Below are 21,565 nucleotides of genomic sequence, written 5' to 3'. Positions count from 1 at the left end.
ATGCAGATAGGTCTTATTAGAGGGAAAGTGGCCTTCCTGATACCAGGGGTATAAACATGCTATGCACAGTGCTATCCAGGGAGACAGAAAAAAGGTTTCATTGACATTCAAAGAGTGCTTTTCTATTATGCCACGCTCAGCCTCTGCCAACCTATTATTGAACTAGAAATATTTCTTTGTTTATAGTAATCCTTCTTTCAAATACGAACATGAAATGTTTGCTGTCACATGTAGCTTCTTACCACCTGACAGGTTTCTTGAGCACAGAAACAGGGATATGTGGGTTGCTTGAAGAAGCAGCTTCAGTTGTTCAGTTGCTAATGAGTTTTCTTCTTCGACAGGGAGAAAGAGGCTTGCCGGGACTACAAGGTGTGATTGGGTTTCCTGGAATGCAAGGACCTGAAGGTCCCCCTGGGCCACCAGGGCTTAAGGTAAGAACTTAAGCTTTAGTATTTAAAACACTCAGATTTCCCTAAATTGTTGTCCCTAGGAAAGACAAAGCTATCTCTTTTCCTTTGCAGGGTGATACTGGAGAACCAGGACTGCCAGGAACAAAGGGAACAAGAGTGAGTTCTAACTTACTTTTTTGCAATTCTGATGTCTATGGGTTTATATGTCTTTAACTCTCCATGGCTGCCTTCAAGTGAAAGACAGGGGTTAGTCTCTTTGACTTAGTCAATGGCATCCCCTTGTGCTGCACAATAATTTCAAAATTCTTGCTTTTGCCTTTGACGTTCTTTCTGCATTGGGCATTCAGTGCCTTTGTCCATTTGTGTTTTCACCTGGTACTTACCACTGTATCAACAGCACTGGTTTTAGTATGCCTTTCATATCTTTCTGACATACCAAGAAGCTTTTTTCCAGCTTGAATATGAACCAACCTTATTGCCTCATGCAAAATTCTCCTTTATGTTTTCCGTCTAACCTCCTTGAAACACTCCAGCAGAGAAGCTGACACACCCCTGAGCACATACGTGTTAAAAACATGCACAAGGGGCAGAGCCGAATTAAAGCCAGGAACAAAGATCTCTTGACTTTGCTAGAAGAGGCTCTGAATATGCCTGTAACCTTCCTGTTGTCATTTCTGTTTAATGTGGCACTTATAGAACACTTATTTTAGCACATTATATTAGCCAGGGCCATGTCTTTTGGGGTTTTGTGAGGTGCCAAGCTCATTCTAAGCATTTTCACATTTCATAATGTAATGATGAAAGGTGATTCAAATTACTGGACCAGTAATGATGCATACATTTTCAGCTATACCCTCTTGTCCACGGATTTTCAAAATGCCATCTCAGTTTTGTTCTCCATTTGCCTGCAGTTGCTGCAGCACATAGAATTTACTGAATCAACTGCAGTTTCTGAGCTATTACAGAGGGGGTATTCTGCTAGATCAAGAAATTCTTATTTCAGTCCATGATGTTCATGACACCCTGGGGTATCCTGAGTGCTAATGTAAATTGGCATCTCCCGGCAAATGTGTTTGTGTGCTACAGTGCAAGTAGACTGTATTTTAGCAATTATAAAGTTTTGGAAGATGCAAATATACTATCTGAGCACAGGATTCCCATACATCTTTTCTGCTTCATAATACATGTATTAGGAAATACAGCATGAATAAATAAGCTGGTAGGATGAAAATGATGTGCCAAGTCAACCTCCTGATTCATTACACTGAAAGGCTGTTCAAGGAGAAAGAGTTATCTCAACCCAGTAGCTTTTTGATAATAAGGATGAATTGATACATTCATGTGGAGTGTGAAAGCTAGAGAAGCATCTTTACTGTGCGTTAACATCCTCTTCTGCTATGAAGAGGTGCCTACAGTAAATTTCATTTTGGGAACAATGGTTGTAAGAAGACAGCACCTCTGCATTCCTTCTTACCTGTTCATAAGGCTCTGGTCCAGTTCCTGTTGAAGGAAATCCATATTGCTACTTAAAAAGTTAGAGAAATACAAAAAGCTGCTTTCAGTTATCGATTACTAAGGTGCCATGTCTGAGAGGTTTTGAAGATCAGAGCTATTTTGTCAAGCAAGTTTAAAAGAAACTGTTACTTGTTTTTTGACTGTCACCACTGGAGATGCGACTCGGGCTGCAGCTTGTCATTGCTGTTTTGTGGGTTTGTCATTTCAGTTTGTTTTTGTCAATTGCAGGGCCCCCCAGGAGCATCAGGCTTTCCAGGAAATCCAGGCCTTCCTGTATGTATGAAGTATATGTATTTTTACAAAGAACATCAACATTTTAATTGTAACATCTGACCTGGATTATTGCTAATATTGCTAATTTCTTTACTTTCTTGTCATGTAGGGCATTCCTGGACAAGATGGCCCTCCTGGTCCACCTGGCATTCCAGGATGTAATGGCACAAAGGTGACATTTGCATATGTTTATAACAGCATCTCTGTGTTGAAATAAAAACATCCCTCAAGCATTTGTTCCCTAAACAAAACCAATTTCTCTGTTCCCCTTAGGGTGAAAGAGGTCCAGTAGGTCCCCCAGGTTTACCAGGACTGACTGGGAGCATAGTAAGTACATTCTTTCATGCTTGATTCACTGTTTCAAACCTGATTCTTGAAATGCAAATATAACTATATGAAATGATAGAGAGTATAAGATGTAAAATATACAATACTGAGGAACAATAACATCAAATATGTCTTTTTTCACAGGGACCCCCAGGACCTCCTGGAATGAAGGTACATTTTACTCTGAGTGTGTTCATAGCCTGCTTGTAACAATAAGAATTAGGGTGAAGTCTACACCCTCTAAGACTAGCAGTCCTTACTTAAGGACTGAAAAATTGTACCTCCATGTTTCACTTTGTACTCTGTTCTGCAGTCCCACTAAATAAAGACAGTGGGGCGACCTCCAGTTAGTAACAATTGAATGTATGTGTTGTTCCATGCAGGTCTTAAAAGTGTAAGTATTACATGGATTACAACAGAAAAAAGTAGTACCTATCATTTATTATATATAAACAGTATGGTGGCCACCCAATTGTGTATAAAGATTTAGATAGGTTTGATGGTTCAAACACTTGTTTTGATATTGACATTTCATTTATATAAATAGTTTCACATAGATAGTGTTTGTGGAAGAAGTTCATATAGCCCACAATATGAGAAGCATCTAACACATACTAAACAGTTTTCATAAAGAAAAAAATTGAACTAAATAACTAGGTATCTCAGTGCGTTTTGTGAACTGGAGAATGAAATATTGAATGTCAACAGAGAGCTTTTGCTCTTTAAAATGAACAGATATAATTTGGAACTGTAAGCTAAATATAAGTCTAAATGTAATCTCAGTTTTGTAATGACATGACTACCTGAAGTTGTAAAGTCTTTCTCTCACATAGGAAGAACTGACTTAGTCTATAAACACTGAAGTACTCGAATGTTTCTTCCCTAGGCATGTATGCATAGGTACACAACTCCTGAAATGAAATCACTTACAATATTGCAACTTTGTACAAAAACGCAGGAAAAATGGGATCTTTTGCTATCAAAAAAAGAGACATAAAGAAGTGGATAACGATCAGAATAGTTTTCTAAAGTTAGACAAAGTTAATTCCTTTTTTGAAGACAAAGGATGCCATAAACGGCTTTTATGTCAAAATCAGGTATAAGACTGAAGATCTCAGCCTGGAAAAGAGATTGTGAGGTTACCACTTCTCTCAGCAGCCAGGTCAGATGGTACAATTGTGTGGTGACACTGTAGTACTGATAGATTTGGTGGGAAAATCTTTCTGATTACCCACTACAGTATAGGAAATTAGGGTATGAAGGAAGATTTGGTACTGGAATCTCTTCAGGTAGTTTTAAAGGACATTTGACAATTAAGCTTTTAACTTTTAATATCTCTTGCTATGTTGCAGCTGAATTAAAAGAAGTAAGGTGACTTTTTTTAAGTCAGCTTTCCAAATGATTCCGAACTTTGCATAGCTCCAACTTTCCTCTCATCTGAATATTAGTGTTTTTGAATGTATTTGAATGGATGTTCAAGTATTATTCTTTTTCTTTTCTTATTATAGGGAGATCCAGGTGAAGTGATTGGTCTTTTACCTCCTAGTGTGCTAAAAGGTGATAAAGGCTTTCCTGGCCAACCTGGACTACCTGTAAGTCTAAACGATGTTTGAATAGCAGTGAGCTTCAATTAAAATTATATCGGTATCATGAAATTACCAAATAAATATCACTTTTTAATTATGCCATTTTAATTTTTCATAGGGTCCACCTGGAACTCCAGGGTTTCAGGGACCAATGGGGCCACAAGGGCCTCCAGGAGATCCAGTAAGTTTCCTCTCATGGTGATTTGCACTTTACTTACAGAGCTTTATTATAGGAAAATTCTACAAGGTCTGTATAGCCGGTGTTTGTTGGGATTTGGGAGAGAAAACCTGTAGTTCCAGGCTTCATGTTTACCCTACTGGACTCTACCATGGCAGGAACGACTAGGTAACATAGGTTTTCAATAGCAGCTGCTCCTACAGTCATCTTCTCTTCTTGCAGGCTTAGAGGGTATTTTTGTGTGGGAGGGGTTGTAATAGTTATTCCTCCTTTCCCTCTTCCCCCACTTAATTTGTAGAAAATAAACCACAAACTTAGCAGCCAGATCTAAATCAAAATGTTTGCTGAGGTTGTTCTTATGGGCAGCCACAGTAAGTAGTACTGTGGAAAGCAGGATATCAACTGTCTGTTATTATGGTAATTGCCAAATGCTGAAAGCATTTCAGCTATTTGACATTTTGACAGGTCTAACAGATACCTAATATCTTCCTCTTCCTTTACTGGATGCAGGTAACACTAGCAGGGATCAGTTATTTCCATCTGGTAAAAGTCCACCCAGTGTTTCTGGCTATTAAAATGAGCTGTGTGAGATTTCTTACCCTTCTGAAGAAAACTGAAAGTGATGTAAAGGAAAACGGTAGTACAGTTTAGTCAGCATTTGCACTTGCTGATGTGAAAAAGAACAATTTTAATGAAAGTTGAGGACTAATATTTAGCATGCAAAACTGCAAAAAAAAAAAGTCAGCAATAAAGTTATTTTACGGTGCAGTACTGTAGACTTTTTTTTTATTGTCTCTTGTCTAGATGCTGATTAGGTCCAACACTCTTAACTGGCAAACAAGGTCTGATGACATATCTTAGACAGATTCTGTTTGTTTTTATTATTTCTTCTAAGTTATGAGTTACGCACAGTAGCAGAAAAAGACTTTACATCTTGGTTTAATGGCAAGATTTGCATTTTTGCTATCTTTATTGAATAAGGCATTATTCCACCTAGTGTACTATATACATATATATGCTAAAATGTACTGTCTTGTAGGGTCCTCCAGGGCCACCAGGACTCCCAGGCGAGAAGGTAAGACTCTTTTTATTATAAAGATTAAGTCTATTGTTTATTTATTTGGCACACCAGAGCCCCAAAAATCTGGAAACTAATGGTCCTAAAGAATTGGGTTTTTTACACTTTGGGATCTATTTTTATGTCTTAGTGGGCATCATAAAAAGAGATTTTTAACACATTTTTTAGTTTTTTTTCAAATTTGTTTAGATCTGTTATCTCACTTGATCAAATCAGTAGCAATTACAACATTCTATGATTATTTGAACTCATCTACAGATGTCAAAATTTTCACTAAAATATTGAAAAAAACATACTGACAATAAAATTATCTGATAAATTTCATTCTGTCCATTTTTTTCACGAATTGCTGTGATGCAGGACTTAAAAAAACAGCAGGGGGGTTAGGACATAATTATTTATTTGTTTCACACGTGCATTTAAAAGACATATTCTGTCTTTTATATCTTCTCTTAACTTTTGCTGCGTACAAAATACCTTCGTATGTGTGTATGTATGCGTGTAATGCACTGCTGATAAAAATCGGCTAAGTATGTGTAATTTATATTTTCAGGGCTACATGGGCTTGGGCTTTCAGGGTCCCAAAGGTGAAAAAGTAAGTCTCTTGAAAACTTCTAGAGAACAACTGTCAGAAATATTCTTGATACTTAAACTTGGAATCAATCAATGGAGAAAATCAGCATTGTAATTTTTGGAAGACTTGAGTAAATCTGTAACTTACACCTAAATGAACAAAAGTCATGAACAGTTACAGTCTTTGTTCATGATGATGTTATACCTGACATTGATTTAGGTCATTATCCTGTTTTCCAGGTGCGACTAGTACCACCTACTTTAGTTTGCGGTAGGCAGATCTGGAAACATTTACTCTGTATATTAGGACTCATGAGATTTATTTGAAATCAGTTAAGTTCTGAGGGATGAGATTTAATGTGCTGTTCAGAATTATCAGATTTAATTGTGGTGGGACTCTTGAGGGCCTGTCTGCCTTAGTTTGGTTTGGTAGTGTATACTTTTGAAGCAGATCTTTCAGTTGTCCCCTTTTACCGTGTTTTGACTCAACCAGGAGCAGTTTTCAGAGCACACAGACTGGTTTACTTTTGAATGAAACTAAGCCGAAAGATGTGCTCCAGGATCCCATTTATTCTCTTAATCAGCATCAAATGGGAGGTAAAACATGTTAGGTTTAATCTGTTACCTCTCCCACTGAGAGGTCTAGGCTAAAGTGCCTTGTGTTGCGTTTTCAGGAGCCAAGAAATGCATGCAGTCGTGGGTTATTTGGTAAATCGATAGTGTGTCTGAGCCCTTCTCTGGAAGCTTCTCATGAGTGTCATTGACAGAGGCCTTTTGGAGTATAAGTAAATTATGTTACTTAGGTGGGGTTTTTTTATCCACCACCTTATTTATGTATTTTGAGCCACACTATTCCTAATGGATAGAATTTTTTGTGACGTGACATGTTGAAGTTAACTTGTTATCATAAAATTTCTTGAAAAATATTGGTCATAGAATTACGTGGAGATGTCCTGGACTCCTCATGTTTGTCTTCAGCAAAAAATTAATGGTATTGCTATGCATTACTGCTTGAAAGAAATGTATATCAAGCCTTTTTGGAGGTGTTTTACTGTAAAAGCTAGTGCTTTTGCATTATATAAAGAGATGGGGTTCTGACCCTGCTGTGGACACACACATACTAAAAAAGTATGATCCACAGTCATCATCTTGAAGTTGGCCTTTACGGACAGTTATAAAGCTGATGGAACACTATAAGCTTTGACTAACATTTTCCTTTAAGCATCAACTTTCTGCACCTGACCTCTTTCCTCCAAATCTCCTTCATCCTAAAGGAGGCACTAAAAAACTTTTGTACTATTACAATAATTAATTAGATATGTTCCTGATACTTGGTATTAATCAATCTTCACCCTAACAGGAGATTCAGAGATCTTTCTTCAGGGCAGTCTGTCACTGACTATACAGTTGTGTCTCCTGTAACTGTGTATGTAACTCTTTCTCTGACTGATTTTGCTGAAATAAGAATTTTAAAAAACCATTTAGCTATATTTTTGAAAGCAAGGAGTAGTTCTCTTTAATGTTATTTGTCTTGGTAATGTTTGTTCTCGGTGTCAGTACTGTTTTCAATGGACTATCCTGGATTTGGTGTTGACAGGGAGAACAAGGGGTAAGGGGCCCCCCAGGCCCCCCAGGACCAGCACCACATATGAAAGAAAAAGGGAGTGAAGTCATAAGGGGAGAAAAGGTGAGACCTTAAATGATTAATCTTGTTGTACTCTTCGTTAAAATATGATCAATTGGAATTAGCAAACAAAAGTAAAACAGGAAAAAGAAAATACTGTCACCTACAGCCAATTTTTCAAAAATTTCTTACTGTTTTACTTCATGGATGAATTTTGATTGTCTTTCTAGAAGTTTCTCTGAAAAATACATGATAAATGATAAATGCATAAATAATTGCATAAATAAATAATGCGTACAGCAGAGGACTTTCTGAGGAAGGAGGATTGATAAGCATAGTCCTGTAAACACCAAATATTCTAAAAATTTGAATTAAGTAGCTTATACTGGACTTTTCGTATACAGAATCACATTCATGGAATCTGAGTGCTAATGAATTTTTCAATTATTGAATTAGGCAGTCTAAGCGAATACTAGTATAATAAACTAGCTCAATGGATTCACATTTTGTGTTTGTCTAACTTCCTCTTGCACATCATACTATTAGGCGTAGTTCTTGAAGTGGGGAACAGGGTTAAATGTGCTTTTGCTGACATGAAGAATTAAATTATTTACAACCTAAATGAATAACGGTTAAGATTTTGCTTGCTAATCTATATTTTTTTAATAATTTCATTAGGGTGATCCAGGTGAAAAGGGTGAACAGGGAGCCCCAGTGAGTATTGTGTAGATTTTTTTTTTATTACTATAAAAATCGTGAAGAATCTGATAATGGTCCTGAATATCTTTATAGCTATTTGATAAAAGCAATTTTACTTTAGAATTTGACAGTATTTTTAATCTGGTGTGTATTTGTTTTCCAGGGATTGCCAGGTTCAGGTTTCAAAGGAGAAAAGGGTGAACCTGGAAAGCCTGGTCCACGTGTAAGTGTGCTCAACTTTATCAATACCAGAATTACAGTTGTTGTATTGTTTCCATTAGTTAATTAAACTTAGTAACCATGCAAATTTGGTACATTTCAAACAAGCAAGTTTTGCTGTAGGACAGTTGTACAAGTCAAGGTAGTAATAACATACAGTAATATTAGTATGTAACATGCTTTCAGATAACTAAAGACACCTAACAGTAGCTTGCAGTGCTGAAGGCAAAGGCAAGACTCCCATTGATCCCAGCTGAAGCAAGATTAAGTCATTCCAGAAGAGAAAGAAAAGCAAAGCAAAACAAATTACTCTGTAGGAATGACTTTAGCTAAGTGGAACGTGTTGAAATTATTTCAAATACTCTTACGTGCAATCTACAAAATAAGCCTGCTTAGCCTAAAGGTACCGTTTCTTACAAAGGAGATGAATGGAGCAAAAAATTTAGATGACTGAGAGACATTCGCTTGCTGGTTTCTAGTCTGACTGTAGATGCTTGAGGCCATAAGGTCTGTTACATTTGCCTAGTCTGAGCTATATCATCTATGCAACTTCTGCATGAGTCATGCTGTATCTTTCATAGCTGAGCTGGTAGCAAAACCATACATTTTCTACATGCAAACATCTCTAAAGTACTGTTTCTCAAATTGTGGGTCTTCATAAACTGTTAGAAAAAGACGCAGCACATCCATGGGCATTGAATTGTACTTCAATCTGAAAAAGAGAAAATCTCCCTCTCTAGTATACTTCAAGGACAAATGTTCTGCCATCCTTTAAGTAAAGATATGTGATGGGATTATCTTTGCTATCATGTATGTATTTTTACTCTTAGAGTAAATGAGGGCTTGAAAGCTGGAAGAATGGAGAAATGTTGGCCTAGAACTTGTTGCGGAAACCAGAGCATCTTTGAATTGTTCAAAAATATAGCTTTCAGTTTCTGCAGAGTTCCTTGAACAAAGTTTCTAAGATATTTTATATATAATTGTTGCTGTTCAAGGAAATCATAGCTACTTCTGAAATTAAGATAAGGCTTGAAAGATGAACAGATATTAAGATCTGATATTCTAGTTTCATGGAACGAAACCATATGATTAATTCCAATCACAGTGTACATTTGAAGACTCTCCTGACTTTACAGATCATATTTTTAATTAATGGCTAAAAATTACTTGTAACCCTTCTTTATAAGATACCATAGCTGCACACTTCGGCGGTGGTGGCCTGTTCACATTTGTTTTATCATCTTTATCCTTCAGTTGCATTGTTTTAGATGGAATTTTTTGACCTAAACTGATGGGATTATTTTTTAGACTGAATTGCATGCACTGTTACTTTGTGTATTAAGTATATACATTTTCTTGGTTTTATGGGACATATTCATATTGCTTATGATATGCATAGAATCTAAGCACTGTGACACCAACTAAAAGCCAGCCTCCAGTGGATTAGGCTACAAGCCTAGGTGCCAGTCCCTTCATAGTCCATAGGAAGATGAAGGAAATGCTGAAAAGTAGGTTAGTCCATCTGGGTCATTTATCATGTACCTGTTGATTACCTCAAGGGAATCTAATCCCCTCTGTAGGCTAACACAGTGGTCTAATAGCGAATCATTTTGCTCTGGAGGAGGGAGTCTTGGATTCTAGGTTATCATCTGCCTTGTGATTTGAAATTATAGCTTTCAATTTAGATGAAGTGTTTTTTACCACTAGATTACCACGCGATCTGATACAGGGCCACTCTCCAAGACTCCTGCTGAAACTGAGCCACCAAATGTCTATGAATAAAGGTTTTGGGAGGCTGGAGAGTATACATATATAGAAAGAGATTGCTATGAAGGGAAAAGTTTCTGGGTCTGGTTCCAGTTTCCTGTGCTGTTGATATATTTTGTCTTGAAGCCTCCTTGACTGGGAAATCCGTATGTTATTCCTGGATCTGGGAACAGAGTTGCAGGATTTTATTTAATTCCGCAGCTTGTAGAATGTTGAGTAACATAAGCACTAGGCAGTCACAATTTGCCTGCTTTGTACCCTCTGCACTGTTAGTTGTGTTAGCACACTTCGATTAACGCATTACAATAGTGATTGTTTTGTTCTAGTGTTTCACCCACTGTATTTAGAAATTGTGTGTACGTGGCCATCTGTTTAAGCAGAGTGGAATTTGGTGTTTTACAGGGAAAGCCTGGAAAAGATGGTGAACCAGGACCAAAAGGAGAACCCGTATGTATTTTACTGAATTTCCAGTACTGTTTCTTACATTCAAAACAAAGAACTGTCTGTGTATTATAAATAGTTGAAATTTTCTAGCCTTCTGAATTGTTTACTTAAAGTTGTTGCTTTCAGTGAAGTAGTGACTGGTTTGAAACGTTTGAAAATTTAAAACTTTGATGCTGCCAGGGCTAAGATGCAACTATATTTGTTTTTTCTGGTTTTACTGTCTTCTACACACAGGGTTTGCCTGGTGGGTTTGGGATTCCAGGACGACCCGGGGAGCCTGGTACGAAGGTGCGTAGTAGCGGTCTTTGCTTCCCATCACACAGAATGAGGAGTTAAGAGCTTGTATAGCGTGTTCATAGATGTGCATTAAAGCAATGAACGCACATAAAGCAATATTAAATGAATGTTACTAAGTTGTAAAATCATCACTCAGAGACTAGGAAAAGTCAAAATTAAGGTAGCTTAGGTATCCCTGGTTTAGATCTCTTATATGAATTGATTAATGCAGGCTTTATTTTCACAAGCTTTTTGCGCAGCCAGCATACGTACAAATGTACTTTCCTAAAAATTCCAGTTTCTCTTTACATAGTGTAAAGCAGTACAGGCCCACAAACTAACTACTTACTACTTATTATAATGGTCTAGGTACTTATCATTTGGAAGCTGTATGAATCTGTATCAAAGTGTTCATTTGTTAAGGAAATCCTGTTTTGTAGGGAAGAAAATCTGACCTGGATTTAAAATGTAAATTGTATTTTGATTTAGGGTGACAAAGGTGAACGAGGTTTTGCAGGACCTCCAGGAAGAGTAAGTAAAATAAATTCTTGTTGTATTTTAAACTTAAATTAAAATATAAATTTTGTGAAAGTCGAAGTGCTCAAACAATGAGGAAAAAAAGAGACACTATGCATGTTCTGATCTCATTCTAATCAGTCATGTCCTCATTTTTTCTTAATGGAAACAAAAGTTGGATACAGTTCTTTTAAGTATGTTTGAAATTTAGGAAAGGAGCTCTCAAAGAATATCAATTTCAGATGTTTTGGACTATGGAAATGATAGGCATTGTTAATCAATACAAAGTATCCAAAAGAGATTTCAAAAGAGTAAGTCTGTCAGCTTTGCAGTCTGTAATTTTTTTAACACTTCAAATAAAAAATGGAATTAGCAACAAATAGATCACTGATGGTGCTGCTTCCCCAACATGGGGGAAAATTCCCAAGGTCTGCTAATTTGATTTGAAAAATTATGCTAGTATCCTGTATATCAAGCTCAGACCAGTGTTATCAGAAATTGCCAGAACAGAATATTTTAAAATTAATGGTAATACAAACCTAATGGGGCAGTGCTTAGACCATGCTGAGGTTTCTTGGCATCATTCTTCTTCAGAAAGGTGCTATAAAGCTCTCCACTTAATCCTACTACTGATATGAAGGAATTTTGGTAGAATAGGAAATATTTATTTTCTCTGGTAATTCCTCAGGAGCTACAACCCTCTCACAGCAGTTGTTATGTATTGCTGAAATTGCAAGTATAACCAAAACTGCTCAAAACTGCTATTACAAAACAAAATGGCCTCTGTACCATCAGGTCAAGATGGGGGAGATACAAACGAGGGCACAGTTGTATGTTTCTAGTGTCCTAGTCTTTGTCCTGTGATTCAGGTTATAGATTCTGGACCAGTAGATGCCTTTGGTGAAAAAGGAGAGCCTGGAGTTTCAGGTTTGCCTGGACTGAAAGGTCAAAAAGGTGAAAAAGGTATGTATTTTGTCTTGTCTTTTTGATTGAGTTACACTTCTAGTTTTCTTATTAAAGGAAATTAAAATTGCACTATCTGTGAGCTCAGGAACTCTATATGACAGTAAAATGCTCCTGTTATTTATTTAATTGCTTTCAGGTTATTACATTTTGTTGTAGTTTGTAGGACGCTTCTTCTCATCATAAATAAGACTACCTTTCACTTATAGATTGGAAAAGGATAAACTGGGATCTGTTTTTATGGCACTTAAATAATCCTGTGAGATTATTTAAGAAAGATGGAAATCAACACAAGCATAAAGAGGATAATAATGCAGAGAATCTTGAGACTCCTTTAAAAAAGTCAGTAGCTAAATTTTAGTCTTAAAATTGGCTTGCATAATTTACAAAATTCTTCAGTAAACAGAGAAAATCAAGCATTCCCTTTCCCATTTTCCCCATTACAGACCTTACCCTATTGAAGAAAGATCAGTGGAGAAGATGCCACACAGCAGGGCCTTTTCCCTAAATGTATTGTTTGCAGATATTTATGGATTATTTAACTTAACCTTTGATTCAGGGCTAGCTTGTAATGTGTACTTAAATAATATGTGCTAAAAGTTCACTGACGTTAGCATTGCTGACTTCATTGCCTAATTGAAAACCTCTCTTTGTAAAGGTTTCCCTGGTATACAAGGAGTCCCAGGACCTCCAGGTATGAATTTATGGCCACTGATTTTGTTCACATTTTTCCTGTGTTCTTCTTGGGTGAAGAGTCCTGAGAGATGTTCTCCTTAGCTGCTGCCAGTTACTGCCTGACTTCCAGAACACCCAGACAGTGGCCTCTCTGGGAGTCTAATCATCCCCCTAGACCCTTTCTGTAGATTGCTTTTCTCGTGTCTCTGATGTGATCCAGCCTTGCTCTTTGTGCAGAGCCCTGATAACTTTCTGCTTAAATTGAAGAAGTGGTGTGCACAGGTCGTCAGAGATAGCCCAGAGAGTATGGCTCCATTGGGCAAGAAGAGTTGTAAAATGTGAATAAGTGCGTGGGTATGTGCATATGTACCTATGTATGTATACTCATATGTACATAATTTGTTTTGCTCTCACTTCAGCTCTATATGTGTTTGCATAAATATAATAAAACAGGCTTTGCAGGGAGAAATAATAACATTTATTAGATCAAAGTCATCCCTGAAGGCTTCCTGCTTTTTTTTGACTATGTCACTTGATCTAATAAAAGTTATTTCTTTTGCCTGCAAAGGTTGCCTTTTTCATAGTCTTAACATCTTCACATCCATGACAACACTGCTGTTATGTATATGTGTACATGTACATGTGTTTGAACTAAACCACGATATTTGCTTTTTAAAAATTAAGCAAATCATCTGTGGAAACGTGACTCTGGCACATCCTGCAGTGATACTACTATTACCTCCTTTGCTCGCATTTTCTGTCTTGACAGTGAGCTAAATATGAAATTCATGTGAGCCAGGGTCAGATAGTTTCCAGGAAATTTTTCACAGTTTAGGGAGGAGATACTATATACCGCAGGCTGTAATAGTCCCTAAAGAATTCTGTGTGACAAGACAAGAAGAATGGTAGCTCTTAGTCTGTCATTACCCTACATAAACTGAGATTTGTGTGACTTTCATATCTTCCTGCAATGTTGCAGAAGGCTCAAAAGTGGTTTAGTGATCACGTCTAGTGATTAGTTGTGAACTGAAATAACTCATTGAAGTATGAAGGCCTGTGTGACTGTACAAATAGCTAAAAGAAGATCTTACGTAGTTTTTTTCTAGCTGTTTAACTGCTTCTCTTTATTGTCTGTTGTTTGCTTATTATTCCTACAAACAGTTTTGGTTTTAGCATTCCTGAAATGTGCTAGCATTGTTGAATACTTACTGACTGAAGTTCTTAGACATGCTGTCCCTTTCTAGGTGTGTTTAAGATTTGGCTTATTATGAGATAAGGAAGTGTGTAATAGTTTCTAAGTGTAATAGCTAAATTAACTCCGTTGTCACCACTATTTACTACCCAGCAAAAGCTGATTCAACTGAATCTCAGAAAGCCACTTAGTACAGAATAAGCGTGTTTGTCTAGGGACCTAACTGAAGTGAGTTACTCTGAGCTGTAGTGAGTATATAATCTCAATTTTGTATAAAACACCAACAGTAAAAATACAGTCCCTTTTTTATTTTGCACTAACATTCATTTCTCCATTTCTCTCTGAAGCCTAATGGAAGCTAATATGTTGATAATGTTACTGTCTTTTCACTTGTCACTTTTTTCATGTATGTTTTACTCTGTCCAAAGGTCAACCACTTCCAGACAGGGTAGGATCACCTGGTGTCCCTGGAGAGAGAGGTGAAAAAGGTGAAAAGGGTTCTCCAGGATTCTCTTTACCCGGGCCCCCTGGAAGAGATGGTTTCCCAGGTCCCCCGGGGTTGCCTGGCCCACCAGGTCCTCCAGGCAAAACAGGTAGGTAAAGAACTCGGTTGCTTTTCACAATGAAGACTCAATAATGCACATTGCATGCACATAAAAAAGAAAAAAGAGACAAGATTATAAAAGCTATAATCAGAATGCATGTCCATCGTGGAAGAAACATATCTGAGTTGTTAATGGACCAAGTAAAAGCTGTTCTGCAATGCAGCAAGCCGCTTGTTTCCTTACTGGGACAAGGATTCTTTGCTAAATAGATGTTTTTAAAATTTCTTCAAAAGTTCATTGTGGACTGTTACAATATAACCAAATAATTGACTTAATACAGATTGGTTTCCTCTGTGTCCTAATGTGCCAACCTAGAGATATTTGTGGATTTTAAATTAAATAACAGATACTAATATTGTTCCTGGCATAAAAGATAGCTGTTCAATATCACAATTTACAAGTCTGCAGTACCAATCTATGTAACAGATTGAACAGGTGTAAGAACTGCAGACTGAGATACTAGTCTGCCAGAAGTTTTTATTGTAAAATGAAATTATCTTACAGGAGAATGGGGTCAACATATGCTTTATAGAGGTAAATGAAAAGCTAGTAATGATGTGACAAATACATAATAATATCAATAGTAATGATAACAACATTATACAGCTATGTATAATTAGATTCTGATAAAGCACTTTTAAAGAGAAAAGTGTTTTGGTTTTGCTCTGCAATGAAGCAATGAAAAAAGTACATATGAAAGTGGTCCATGCTTAATAGCTCCTTACAACTGATGTTTGAACTCTTTTATTGAAGGAAAACTTTTGCTATAGGTCATACTGATATTGTGAGTTCAATTGTCATTTCAACATAAAGAATGTTATCCCTATTACAGTAGTTTAGGTAGTCTAAAACTATTGAAAGGAACGTTATTCTCTATGGAATTCCTAAACTAAAAATACTGTGTTGAAAAACAGTTGAAGATGCCTAGTTGTTGCTGTGTTTGCCAATGAAGCAGTACAAAATCCAGCACCTAGAATACGGAATTAAATAGCTAAATGTTACCTTGCCCTAAAAATAAGAGCAATTCCTGTTTTTCATACAACATGTTTCTATCACTGCTTAATTCTGCTCCTTCCCCAGACACTTCTGTAGCTTTCTTCAAGTGCATAATGGGAAACAATTTGTTTTCATTTAACTGTTGTTTGGCAAACTTCACATTAACATTTTGACTACTGGCTTTGGCCAAAATGATGTCATAGTGTATTGGGTCAGAACATGTGCCATATCATCAAAAAGAACAAGCACAATTTGTATTCTCATATCAAGCCTGCTAAGTATTCTCATTTGTTACCTATTGCAGTTCCTAACATATGAAGTTTCTTGTTTTCAGGAAGCTTGATCAGTGTGAAGAAGTTAAATAGATGTTAACAAGCTGCTTTTGACCTAGAAAGTTTCCTAAAACATTGAAAACAAAAGGCAGGGTACAAAAAACTCTACTTAATGAATTTCTTCAGAACGTCAATATTCTCCATGGCAGGGTTAAACCAGCAATTTTTCACCCACAGCACTTTTCTTAGCCAAAACTTACAATAAAAATAGATTTTATGTGAAAGGTGTTTGTAACCTTGTTATGGCAGAGCCTGTCTTTTCTCTGTAATTCTCAGGGTTTCTTAAGCAGTATATATGGAATCAGAATACAGAATCCCGTTAAATTTTTCAAAGTACATCAAATAGAAAAGTAAAATGCTCTCCTGACTTATCACTCTTCACAGATACATTCATCTGGGACATTCATAAATGTAGCCCTATAATGGAAACTTGCACTTGTCTAACAATATTCTTTATTGCGTTTCCATTGCAGATGGAATTGATCAATGCCAGCAGGGAGAACCTGGTGCACCAGGTAGTCCTGGACTTCCAGGAAGAGATGGATTGCCAGGAGAGATGGGAGAGAAAGGTAATACTATTTTAAAGTGATTGCTTTCTAATGCTCTGTATCCTGGAGCTTGGATATGTAAAGAGGCTGGGCAAGTTAGGCTGGATCCAGAGAAAGTGTACTTAAAGGTAGTTAAACAAATAGTTCATGGACATGGAAGATGTTTCTTGAGCCTCTGGTGAGTAAAAGGAGGATATTGTGTATTGAGTTGTGTGACACAAACTTCACTTACATTTCACTTAGCCTACACATTGCTGGAAAGTGATAAAGGATGCCTCAGGGCTGGGAAGAAAGAAAGGGTTGAGTATAGCCCCATTAAGTGTAAATGGAACTGTTCATGGCAATTTAAGATGTGAATTCTGAAATGAAGAATTAGAGAGGGGCAGATGAGTTGGGAATGGAAATGGTTTATGAATCATTGCCATGAGTATAATTGAAGCTAAAATTGTAACACCTATAAATAGGACTGTCAACCATGTGTTTTAGCAGCATTGACTAAAGGGACATATAACAAAATGAGCTGCACTCATTTACACGGTGGTTGATCCTTCCTAATCTCATTCTGCTCACTGCTTTTCTAAAAATGCAAAATTGCAGTGACTATAGAGATTCTCCTTTTTCTGCTTTAATCTTTTTATTTCTTCTATACCTAGTGTATATTTCTTTTCTTCTTTTTGATCCTCTTCAGCCTGGTCCCTTTTAACTGTTTTGTTAAATATTATCCCTAGGGTAAGACTTAAGTTGATTTTCATGACATTCCTTTAAAAATTTTAAAGAATTTTGAATATCAGTTTGCTGATAAATTCTCTTTGAAGCATGTAATTAGAAGTAGCAGTTTAATTTTATTCTTTCAACATAAAGTGTATTAAATTCACTCTTGCCCCTGAATCCACCTGCTTGCAGTTGTCTTAAATCTTTTCATTGTTATTCATTAGTTTTGTTGGGGGTTTTTTTCAGGTGACAAAGGTGAATCCTGTGCCTTATGTGATGAAGTAGGACCTCCTGGACTTCCAGGACCACAAGGGCCTCCGGGTCCAGCAGGTAAAACTCATTAACTACCTGAGAATTAACTACGTAGGCTAAAATCTAAAAATGCAGCATATATGATAAAATTAATTACTTTTTGTCCCACTAATCAAATTGTTTGTGAAACTAATGAAAGGAGGATGGAATATTCCTATTTTTGGCCTGATTCCAAATTTCCAATGCAATCAACAAGAATTACCAAGGAAGCAGAAATTGGCCACAGTGGAGGGCCTTTGCGAACTGTGGCCCAAATATTTTCACAGAAGATTGTGAAAGTGAAAAATAATGTGGGAAGCATTTACCCTATGTGCCGAGGCTTGAATAAAAAATTTTTCTACTACCATGTGAGAGAAGTGCCACATGCAAACAGTGATATTTTACCTAAAGTTTGTTCTAGTGGCTGTTAAGAAAAATGAATGCGGTTTAGGTAGTTTCAAGACTGCAGTGGTTACATGATAGGTCTAAATAATAAAGTGAATTCATTCCTAAGTCAAACGAATCATCAACTTCTGAGTTTCTGAATGCAGACACATATAGCACATGAGCGCATGCATCCAGACAACTTCACTGACTTTAGCAAGCATTATGTTGATATAACTGGGGATGGAATGAGACACTGTGAGAAGGATCATAAAGAATTCACATACAATGAGCTATTTATAAAAACGTGTAATAAATAGCATTGTATTTTTGTCTCTCTGATAAGGTTTTCCAGGACAATCAGGTTTCAAGGGTGACAGAGGCTTACCTGGACTTGATGGCCTTCCAGGGGTACCTGTAAGTAATGGCTTGCCAAATGCTATGTGTCCTATGAGGCATGTGATCAAAAAACATGTGATCATCAGTGTGGTTGTGTAATAGTTCTGTTTAAAAACAGACCAGCACAGTGATATGATAAAATTAAGGAACTATGCCTAGCAAAATAAACTAGGAAGCAGTGTGGTAGAGCTATGAGAGGAAAAAAGAGCTGTCAGAAATGGGTTATATTGCTGTGTTTGCCCATCGTATGAACTCAGCAGGACCCATGACCCATGGCTGAGCAACCTAAGCAGTGGAGCTGGGTAAAAAGTAGGATTTCACAAGAAACAGATGCAGGTCTGCCCTGACCTTGTCATGAATCGTTCCAATAACTCTTTGCTGTTGTGTACATATATATTGAGAGAGAGACAGTGCCATCTAGTGTAGTGTAAGCAATCTAATATTAGCACGCAATATACTTGGTCTGAATTTTGGGAAATGTGTGCAATATATTCCATAAAACATAATTAGTTAGAACGAAAGCTAAGTAATTTTGAAGTTATAAAGGAAGACTGTGAAAGTGAATAGTATCCTGATAATATGATCACTTGTAAATTATGTTGACGCAGCGCAACACAACTCTCAGTGAGTAAGGCCAGCTATCAGAAGCAGAACAGCCATAAACATAGCACTTGTCTAAAATGTAACACAAATTACTCCTAGATGAGCACTGTGCTAGCACAACTACATTTGATCTTGTCAGAGTTCACTTGAGTGTCCCTACGTACACTGTGGTATGCTGTCAAGACCTACCTTAGCATACACGTTCCTGTAGTATAATGAGGATTTTGACACCATTCCTAATGTAAGTAGACTGAGTTTGTCAGAGTCTTCCCAGACTTTTTTTCCCAAACCTGTTTTCTCATTCCAGCTGATCACTTTTGGCAACATAACTTCTCAGTGACATTCGTGTGCACTAGCTTTAACACACACTGGAGTTAAGCAAGATCCCTCTATCACCAGTGGTGAGAGAGAGGCACCTTCAGAAGTTAAACCAACCCACCTGTATGAATTACTTACTCAAGGAATCTATTTCTCTCCCTTGAGTATAAATAAAGCCTAGATGCCTGAATTCAGCCAATGAAAGTTAGCTAGGATGGAGGCCATTCTCTATTTCCACCGTGATAAATAAGATGTTATTACTCAGCAACTGAATTTACTATAATATCAATGGGAAGGAAAGAAAGAAACAGTGAAAGAAACAGTGGAGAAAAATGAAAGACATCCTAATGTATTTAAGTTTTTTTCATGTCTGGCGTTTGTTCTCAGCACATGTTTTACCACACCTTTATATTTTCCTTTTATTGCCTCTTAAGTTCTGTTCATGTCTTTCATCAGACAAGGACTGGCTGCTGTTCTGAATGCTTTTAAGCTTGTTTTGCTCCACAAAGTTCAGCCAGGTGGCGATCCAGCATATAGTTTAGCTTGGAAAAACTACATAGAGGCCAGCCTCGCAAGCTCACATTGTTTAGAGCCATGCCAGAGCATCAGAGTCTGATCCAGGACCCCCAAAGCTAATGGAAGGATTACATTTGACTGTGTTGTGGTTCAGGTTTAAGTGGAGGGCACACATCAGACATAAGCAGTGGACATTGCCCATGAAGTTTGTGCTTTACTACCCTAATAAGTAGCTCTGATTCACTTGAAATTAGAGACTGTTCCTATGAGAAAAGTTCATCTAAGTCCTAGAAAATATGTAGGGAAAAATTGGAATTCTGGAAATCCTATAGGTATATTATTAGGTAGATAATTTCTTCCCAGGAGAGCTTACAAAACTCTTCTCTGAGCATGTGCATGGTATTCTGATAGTACCAACTGACTGTGATTGTTAATTGTACAAAATCAATGAACGTTAGTATCGAAGGGAAACGAGTATTTGAGTCAGCTCAATGTCATAAATAAATTACCCAGGGAGAAGCTTTCAGCCCTCAGTTAGCCTTAACTCTTGTGCAAATAATGTCTGAGTTTTGTATAAGACAATTAATTTTTGTAGACAATCTATGTATTTGATGAATATTATAGTTGATTTAAAAGGTTTTGAAAGAAAGAAAATCATGGGTAGGGCTTATATAAGCAATTTAAACCTGTAAGTTTGGCTGAGTTTGTCTTTGCATACTGGAAGTGTGTTATTTTCCTGTATTAGTATTATTTCTTCTGGTATTGTAAATTATCATGGAAATGTAGAGATACTTCTGTTGCATTTGCGTCAGGGAAACAGGTTCCACAGTGTTACAGAATTCAGCATTTAAAGGTTGGGGCAGACACTTTAACTCTGAAAACGCCTTTTTAAAAAGCCTTGTTTACCTTGATGCTGATATTGTATTAATATGCATAACTGAAATCCAGTGGGTAGTCTATTGAAAATTCAGAGTAGTTTTTTGATGTCATGGCCTGCAGTTCTTGTGTGAGTGGTGTAAGTTTATATGCACCATCTAAAATGATATACCTGTGATATGATAAATGACAAAATGGTCAAGACAAGAAGATTTGCATTAATTCCTTATTCACACTGCTGTGTCCTGGAAAATATTCTCATTTGACCTCCTCAATTGAAAACTTAATGGTTTACTTGATTTGGGTATACCCTTTAATTTCTGAAGATTTGTTTTCTTTTGTATCAGTTGAACGGTGGGTAGGGCAACTGATGACATCTGAATTTATGAAATTTCAGGGGCCTCCCGGCACTCCAGGACTTATGGGCAGCCCTGGGGCAAAAGGAGAACCAGGAGATTTTTCTTATGATTCTATCCTGAAAGGTGAAAAGGGAGATCCTGGTTTCCCAGGACAACCAGGTACTCCTGGAAGAGAAGGAAGACCAGGAAAAGATGGATTGCCAGGTCTCCAGGGTCCGAAAGGAGCATCAGTATGTGTGTTTCTTTATGTTTACATATTGTCCTACTGTGTGTTTATTTATGTTTACATACTGTCCTATGTATACATTCTGT

The 21,565-nt window shown here is 37.0% G+C and overlaps 1 protein-coding gene across 1 annotated transcript in view; it reads left to right on the top strand.

Moving 5' to 3' along the window:
* The window catches only part of COL4A1 (collagen type IV alpha 1 chain), a 128,241-nt gene that overhangs the window by 73,255 nt on the left and 33,421 nt on the right, over positions 1–21,565 (top strand). The window contains 23 exon segments of the mRNA XM_050915610.1: positions 342–431; positions 522–566; positions 2,154–2,198; positions 2,308–2,370; positions 2,472–2,525; positions 2,670–2,696; positions 4,034–4,117; positions 4,230–4,292; positions 5,329–5,364; positions 5,921–5,962; positions 7,538–7,627; positions 8,243–8,278; positions 8,427–8,486; positions 10,652–10,696; positions 10,928–10,981; positions 11,459–11,500; positions 12,355–12,448; positions 13,107–13,142; positions 14,744–14,908; positions 16,722–16,817; positions 17,754–17,837; positions 18,529–18,599; positions 21,292–21,483. Coding sequence (XP_050771567.1) covers positions 342–431; positions 522–566; positions 2,154–2,198; positions 2,308–2,370; positions 2,472–2,525; positions 2,670–2,696; positions 4,034–4,117; positions 4,230–4,292; positions 5,329–5,364; positions 5,921–5,962; positions 7,538–7,627; positions 8,243–8,278; positions 8,427–8,486; positions 10,652–10,696; positions 10,928–10,981; positions 11,459–11,500; positions 12,355–12,448; positions 13,107–13,142; positions 14,744–14,908; positions 16,722–16,817; positions 17,754–17,837; positions 18,529–18,599; positions 21,292–21,483 — 1,614 coding nt within the window.

This window comes from Gymnogyps californianus, chromosome 1 (genome assembly GCF_018139145.2).
Source record: "Gymnogyps californianus isolate 813 chromosome 1, ASM1813914v2, whole genome shotgun sequence".
Lineage (NCBI taxonomy): Eukaryota > Metazoa > Chordata > Aves > Accipitriformes > Cathartidae > Gymnogyps > Gymnogyps californianus.
This window is presented reverse-complemented; position numbering and strand designations above follow the sequence as displayed.